The following is an 8183-nucleotide window of genomic DNA, read 5'->3' on the forward strand; positions in this document are numbered from 1 at the left end:
TTTTCTCCAGCTCTTTTTATATTTTGTGAATTATAAATTATACAAACTTATAGTACATTTTATGTAGTTTTCAAATATGTAAATCTTATTATAAAATACTCGAACAATCTATGTTTGAAATTAAGAGTTGTTTGACTACTCAAACAGGTCACCTTTTGTATAAATTGGGACGGAGGGAGTATCACGTTAATGAAAAAATATTTACATATAATTTTCCATTAAAAAATAATAATAACATAACAAATCAAGCAAATTTACTAACTACAGTAAATTAAATTTACCCATTGAATATTTTTTTTATTCGTATTTTAAAATGTGGAGTGAGAATAGAGAGAAAAAGGAGCTAGTGTGGGAGTCAACCAAAACTTTTTTTCTATGTTCCTTTGGATCATTGGATGTGTGTATATGTAAGGCTTCGATAAGTCCACATCATTGCGTATTATCTTCAGTTTTTTCTTAAATTCTTTGCTAATCTTCTCTCTTCCTCACCAAAAAAATAAGCTTCTTTAGTCCTCCTTCAGTGTGTCCACTTCTTCCGTTTGTTGGTGATGAATAAAAAGTTCCTTTTTTTCCAAGTCAAACATGCAGATACACAAATAATAACACAAAAAAGGAATCCCTCAAACCTAGAGTTTGCTTAAACAATTCTCTACACAATAGAAGCAAGAAGTGCAAAAATCGCAGAACAAAGGAGCTTTTTTTCTGCCTTCTTTATTTTCGCTTCTTTTTTTCTCTCGGTGTAAAATTGGAGAAAAATTCTTACGCATTTTCATTCTTGAATTCCTTCTTCTGTATTCATAGCTTGTTTTTTGAGGCACAGTTTTCTTTTCAATAGTACTCCAAAACTCATTTCACAAAATTCCCTCTTACTTCTTTGCTTTCTTTAGCACATAGCATAAAGTGCTTCTTTGGATGTTCTTGTGTACAAATACACTTGAGTTATTTACAGAACATTTGGAGAATCCATAGAGAAAAGAAGAGAGATATAAATAGCTTTCATGAATTTTGGGATTTTACTCGATAACAGTACTGGTGATGGTGGTGGTGCAACAAGAATCGTTACCAATAGCAACAATATCAACATGATGTCAATGACTAGTACAATTTCTCATCAGTCACTTGCCAAGTCCATGTTCAAGTCTCCTGGACTCTCTCTTGCACTTGTACGCCAAAACAACCATTAGAAATATTATCAGAAAATCGCAAATTTTTTAGCTCAATTTCCTAAGAAATTCGTAGAATTTGGCTCGTCAGTAACATTTTCAATTGCTTTTCCGTAGGGAATCCCTACCGATGAGAAGTCCCTCAGAAATTACTGATTCTCTAGTACTGAAAAAAGACAGCCTTTTAAGTATAGTAGTACTATTACTTTTCCTTTATTCTAACTCACTCAAATTACACACACACGTTTTTTTTTTTTTTTTTTTTGGCGGGCAGCAAACAGGAATGGAAGGCCAGGGTGAAATTGCAAGGATGCCTGATCGAGAGAACTATGAGGCTAATAATAATAATAGTGTTGGTAGAAGAAGCAGAGAGGAATTAGAGCAAGAAATTAGCAGATCTGGAAGTGACAATTTGGAGAGTATTTCTGGGGATGATGAAGATGTTGCTGACAAACCGCCAAGAAAAAAGAAAAGATACCACCGACACACTCCTCAACAAATTCAAGAACTTGAAGCGTACGTAATCATTTCCTTCTTTTCAACAAAACATAATTGAGGATATTCTTTAAGTCTCCCTTTAATATTGTCTATTAGAAATAGCCTTTCCATCCACCAAAAGTAAAATAAGGTATGGGTACAGCACACCATCTCCAATTCACACTTATGAAATTATGCAAGTATGTTGTTGTTGTAGTAGTATCAATTACCACTTTCTTTTTTTTGGTCTTCTAGGCTCTTCAAGGAGTGTCCTCATCCTGATGAGAAACAAAGGTTGGAATTGAGTAAAAGACTTTGCTTAGAGACGAGGCAAGTTAAGTTTTGGTTCCAAAATCGTAGAACACAAATGAAGGTAACTCTTGGGATCCGATAAAAATGTAACCTCCACTAAAAAAGACTGGAATAAACTACAAACTTCGTCTCTAAATTATTCGTAGCTAGTATTATTTTTTTTTTTTAATAATCCATCACTAAGTATGATTAGCGATGAATTTTGTTGTTTATTTATAGAATTGGACTGATTTCTCATATGGTCACTCAACTAATAGTTATTATCTCAAAAACTCACATTTCTTCTTGATTCCGATTTCCTTCAACAAAAAAAATGACGTTCTGAGATAATAACTATTAGTCAAGTGACCATCTGAGTAATCAACTCCTACATAAATTGTCTGTCACTAATTCCAATTTTTTAAAGTAAGTTTTGGGCTATTTTTCTTGTCCATGTCTAATGGTGTTTGAATAGTTTGCTAAAACTTGATTGCACCAGACTCAACTCGGACGCCACGAAAATTCGTATTTACAACAAGAGAATGATAAACTTCGAGCTGAAAACATGTCTATAAAAGAGGCTTTAAGGAACCCAATTTGCACAAATTGTGGTGGTCCAGCAATAATTGGTGAATTATCTTTGGAAGAGCAACATCTTCGGATTGAAAATTCGAGGTTGAAAGACGAACTCGATCGAGTTTGTGCACTTGCTGGCAAATTTTTAGGCCGGCCCATTTCATCTTTTCCAGCAAGTGCACAAACTCCTGATTTCGGTGTAGGGATTTCAAATTCTGTGTCAGTTTTGCCTCATACGAGACAAACAACCGGCTTTGAAATGTCATTTGAAGGATCTATGTATTTGGAACTTGCTTTGGCTGCTATGGATGAATTAGTAAAAATGGCACAAAGTGATGATCCTCTATGGGTAAGGAGCAGGCAAGGTGGCGGAGAAGCATTGAATCATGAGGAGTACATGAGGACATTTGGTACTTGTATTGGTTTGAAACCAAAGAAATTTGTTTCTGAGGCTTCTAGGCAGACTGGCATGGTAATCATCAACAGTTTGGCTCTTGTTGAGACATTAATGGACTCGGTGAGTAATTGAATACCCTCCTTTATGATCCATCTAAGCTCTTTGATTTTCTTTTAGTTTTCTTTTTAAGTATCATTTCTTGAAGTTATTGATAGTAGTGATATTTTAGGTCACTTATGCAAGAATCACTAAGTAGGGAAATTTTCTCTCTTACACGCCCTTAAGAAACATTAATCAGAAGGGGTTTTTAACTGTTTTACCTTTTATTGGTATTTGAACAATCATAACATAGTCCCGTAATTGAGGTGTTTGTAATTTTCAAGAATAGTTAAAATGGGAAAAAAAATTAATTTTGTCTTGAGCAGCTAAAACAACAAATAATTTTGAGACAACTATTTATTCAAAATCACAACAGATACTTTGAGACGGAGGGAGTAATGTTGATGATAAACTTTTTTTTGTAAAACTTTTGTGTAATGTTGGTTTGAGATTAATTTAAAATGAAAGAACATAATTCATACAGTCAACCCCAACTTGTTGTGCTGTTAACTGGGGTTAGCTTTCATATTTGACAGAACAAATGGGCAGAAATGTTTCCTTGTTTGATTGCCAGAACATCAACTATAGATGTGATATCAAGTGGTGTTGGGGGAACCAGAAATGGTGCGCTTCAGCTGGTAATTCAAAATGCACTCTCTTTTATTTCATATGCACTCTCTTTTATTTCATAGGCTCAAAAGTTGCATCTTCATATATAATTAACAGATAGGCTTAAAAAAAATTTATTTGCAGATGCATTCTGAACTCCAAGTGCTTTCACCATTAGTACCAATCAGAGAGGTCAATTTTCTCAGGTTTTGCAAACAGCATGCTGAAGGGGTTTGGGCTGTTGTTGATATTTCCATCGATACCGTAAGAGAAACTTCTGGTATAGCGACATTTCCAAATTGCAGGAGGCTACCTTCTGGCTGTGTAGTGCAAGATATGCCCAATGGCTATAGTAAAGTAAATTTCTTGCATCCCTTTGAAAGTGACATTCTTTTTAAACAACTAAGTAAAACAGAAAGTAAGACAAACAAATTGAAATAGAGGGAGTAATAAAGCTTTTTTCCCCCTAAAACCGACCAGTTCTTTGGAACGAATTCGAATTATAACGCACTTCGTAGTCATTACCCTTGCTTATTTTAGAAGTATGTGCACTCAGAAAAAGTAGTGTAATAGTTTCTTTGTACTTTCTTGGCATATTGGTCGTAGATGTAGATGATTCATATGATTTATTAATTTTAATGGCTGGCTAGGAATTAACTGAAACTAAAAATGGAAAATGTATAGGTTACATGGGTAGAACATGCAGAATACGACGAGAGTGTGGTTCATCAACTCTACCGTCCATTGATCAGTGCCGGCATGGGGTTTGGTGCACAAAAATGGGTTGCGACACTCCAACGCCAGTGTGAATGCCTTGCAATCCTCATGTCATCTGCTGTGCCATCGAGGGATCACACAGGTATACACACCTCGCGATCCTTAAAGAATTTAAATTATATACACTGACAGTATAAGGAATTGTCGCACTTTCAATATAATTTAACTAATTTAGGATTTATGCATATACTGTATTATAACCTGTGACAAGAAGTTAGTCACCATTTTACCATGTTATAATCAATGTTTGTAACATTTATTTACTTATAATTACCATAAGTGAGCTGAGTATGTAAATTATATTTAAACCATCATACATAGAACTTAAACTCAACCAATTATAGTAGGTTAAATATTTTTTATTTTTACGCTTACCATATTACGGATTGAAATTGGGAATTAACTTAATCGGACAATTCGGGTTTACAAGTTTAGTGCACGTACACAATATAAACTCCAAACTTGATAACCCCGTTGTTCAAAGAATTGATCTTTTTCATATGATCACTAGGTTAATTACACTACAAAAAAAAATTTGAAATTAGCTATGAACTTCGTCACTAATCTATCGCTAAATTGCTTGTAGTTAATCGAATTATCTGATAATCCATAGATAAATAAGATAGCGACGAATTTTGCTACTATTTATCTACAGAATTTGTTCGTCTGTGATTTCTGTTTTTTAAATAGTGTTGCTTATTCTATGATTGATGAGGGAAAAAATAATTCAAATGCAGCATTAACTCCAAGTGGAAGGAGGAGCATGTTGAAGTTAGCACAACGTATGACCAACAACTTTTGTGCTGGTGTTTGTGCTTCCTCCATACACAAGTGGAACAAACTTTGTGTAGGAAATGTGGACGAGGATGTTCGAGTTATGACCCGAAAGAGTGTTGATGATCCCGGTGAGCCACCGGGGATTGTATTAAGCGTGGCAACGTCTGTTAGGTTGCTTGTTTCCACACAAAGACTCTTCGATTTTCTTCGTGATGAACGGTTGAGGAGCGAGTGGGATATTCTTTCAAATGGCGGTCCTGTTCAAGAAATGGCACATATTGCTAAAGGCCAAGATCATGGCAACTGCGTCTCCCTACTCCGTGCTAGTGTAATCTTTCTCACCTTCTCATCATCTTTAATAAGTGTTGAGTCACTCATTTAGTTATTATCTCAGAAAATCACTCTTTTTGAGAAAATTGAAATCGAGAAGAAAAATAACATTAATTATGAAATAATAACTATTAGTTGAGTAACTATATATGAGAAATCAACCCTCTTTAGTAATGAAGCACAAAACCAAGTAAATAATTGCATGGTTTTTTCGTGGGAACATACACACTTTTTCTATAAAGCTGGTAAATACATACTTCTTTCACTCTTCTTGTTTTATAATGTTTCAAAATATTTGAAACTCTTTGGTTTTTGTAGATTTTATACTTTTAAGAAATCACATTCATTAAATTATTTAATTTTAAACTTTAATGTGTTGATTTCTATTCATTAACTCTTTATTTATCACTTTAAATATTTTATTCCACTGTCCCCAATAAAATACATACGCCAAATTAATATTTTAAAGTCAAGGTGATAATCAAATAGGTAAAAACCATTTAGTAGCATTCATCATATTTATGGGTTATTTGGATAAGTTATTCTTTATATCTCCTCAAGTTACTATATATTTATCTCTTAAAATTTTTAGATCATAAAATACTTTTCTATTTCCTAAAGTGATATTTATTTTAAATCAAATTGATTTAGTTAAAACTAGATTTATTTTGGATACTGAGGGGGTAACATGAAATGCAGTCAGTTGTATCTTTTTCATATGTGTAATGTGTATGCATGTAAATGAAAGACGAGAATTGATTTGACTTTAATATGTGTGCATTTGTCTTTTTATTAGAAAAAGGTTGAATTGAAAAAGAGGAATAGGGAATTTTGTAAGTATCTTCAAAGACGGTTCATTACAGATCTGGGTTGTCTGTCACCTTGTTATAAGGTCAAAAAACATGACACTTGTTGCTTGTATGGGTCAGCCTACCATGATGTCACATACTTTTCATGAAAAGTGTCTCTGGCATTAGTTGAGGCATTAGTTGACTCATATACTCTTTAACAGCAATTATTAGCCCTCGTATTCAGTTTGTTTTTTTTTTGGTAAATCTTTAATTTTATTTTTCGGTAAATCTTTAATTTTATTTTTTTCATATGACTTGATTAAGATCAAAAAATTAAATAATATTTTAATATGTTCTACATATCTTTAGTTAACCATCACAAAATTTAAAAATCTTCTTAATTACTTTCTTAAACTCATGCGAAGTCAAAATCAAACAAATAAATTGGAATGAAGAGGTATATTTTAAAAAAAAAAACATAAATGGCATCTTCCGTAAATTCTAATGAAATCTAAGGGGTTGTTTGGTTCACGTGTTAACTTATCTCGAAATTATATTTTTGAGAGTTTTCGATCATATGGAAAAAGATAACACCCAAATAAATGGGATAAACTGAGATATTAAAAATTAAGTTTGAAATTAAATTTATATTTTATTTGATTTTTCTCTACAGGCTTCCAACGAGAGCCAAAGCAGCATGTTAATTCTTCAAGAGACTTCCACAGACGCATCAGGGTCGCTTGTGGTATATGCGCCAGTTGACATACCTGCAATGCACTTGGTGATGAACGGTGGAGATTCATCTTACGTGGCACTGCTCCCTTCAGGGTTTTCCATAGTACCAGATGGGCCCATGTCTCATGGACCTAATATGATGAAAAGTCTTCGTGATGGGCCTAAGGACCCAGACCAGAGAGTAAGTGGGTCCCTCTTGACTATAGCATTCCAAATATTGGTGAATAGTCTCCCTACAGCTAAGTTATCAGTGGAATCTATTGAGACAGTCAATAATCTCGTCTCCGGCACCGTCCAGAAAATTAAAGCAGCCCTTCATTGTGAAAGCTAAATTACTGTACTATTTTTGCTTTTTGACCTTTTAAATAATTTTGAGTAATCGCCATTTTCTTAAATGTATAGAGGGGATAGGCCCAGAATCAATAAAATTAGGGACCTGAGTTAAGAACGAACCGCAAATAAAAAATTGCAAAGGGGTAGGGGTCGGACTTGGTAACTCGGGTTCTCAACACAACGCAAGGGGGTGATTGGTGACATTTGAAACATGAAAGCACAAAGGGCATGTAAATTCAAAGTTTGAAATGAAAAAAAAAAAAAAAAAAACAGAGAAAATATTTAGAAATACCCCTGAATTATGACCTTATTTTCAAGAACATACTTTAACTTTACGGGAGTTTTATTACTACCCTAAACCAATTCGAAGTGGAATTAATACAACCTTCTAAGCTCAATATCAATTTTAAAGGGGGGGTGTGTACATCACACACCAATCCTATCTTGACACGTCATTTTTCTATTTTAAACCATTTTTCTATTTTTTTTTCGTTTTCGTCATTTCTTTTTCTCTTCTTCTTTTCCTATTTTTAATTTTTTTTTCCCTCTCCTCTTCAGTGGCGGAGCCAGGATTTCCTTTTAAGGGGTTCAAAATATAAAAAAGTAAACATACGAAGAAGCCTAAGGGAGGTTCAACATCAACTATATATACATAAAAAATAATTTTAACCTTATAAAAACAGTGTTTTTTTCCGCAAAAAACAGTGTTTTTTTCCGCAAAAAACAGTGTTTTTTTCCGCCGAGGGGCTCGGATGAACACCCTCGGCATAGTGTGGCTCCGCCACTGATTCTCTTTATCGACATCTCTTCAGAAGTGGGGATTTCATT

At 33.8% G+C, this 8183-nt stretch overlaps 1 protein-coding gene across 1 annotated transcript; it reads left to right on the plus strand.

The window, feature by feature from the left end:
• Positions 1–447: 447 nt before the first annotated feature.
• On the plus strand, positions 448–7536 carry LOC132053574 (homeobox-leucine zipper protein ANTHOCYANINLESS 2-like). Its single transcript, XM_059445663.1, has 9 exons — positions 448–1163; positions 1438–1679; positions 1896–2013; positions 2431–3024; positions 3540–3641; positions 3757–3969; positions 4297–4471; positions 5127–5494; positions 6961–7536. The coding sequence occupies exons 1-9, from the start codon at positions 999–1001 to the stop codon at positions 7351–7353; spliced, it is 2370 nt and encodes a 789-aa protein (XP_059301646.1). The 5' UTR covers positions 448–998; the 3' UTR covers positions 7354–7536.
• The last annotated feature ends 647 nt before the right edge of the window (positions 7537–8183 follow it).

This window comes from Lycium ferocissimum, chromosome 4 (genome assembly GCF_029784015.1).
Source record: "Lycium ferocissimum isolate CSIRO_LF1 chromosome 4, AGI_CSIRO_Lferr_CH_V1, whole genome shotgun sequence".
NCBI lineage: Eukaryota > Viridiplantae > Streptophyta > Magnoliopsida > Solanales > Solanaceae > Lycium > Lycium ferocissimum.

Excerpts from the sequence above, each read along its gene's own strand:
- LOC132053574 (XM_059445663.1), top strand. The coding sequence starts at position 999 with ATGAATTTTGGGATTTTACTCGATAACAGTACTGGTGATGGTGGTGGT. Across the intron at positions 3,025-3,539 it reads TTGAGACATTAATGGACTCG|AACAAATGGGCAGAAATGTT; the intron begins GTGAGTAATTGA and ends CATATTTGACAG. Across the intron at positions 3,642-3,756 it reads GAAATGGTGCGCTTCAGCTG|ATGCATTCTGAACTCCAAGT; the intron begins GTAATTCAAAAT and ends ATTTATTTGCAG.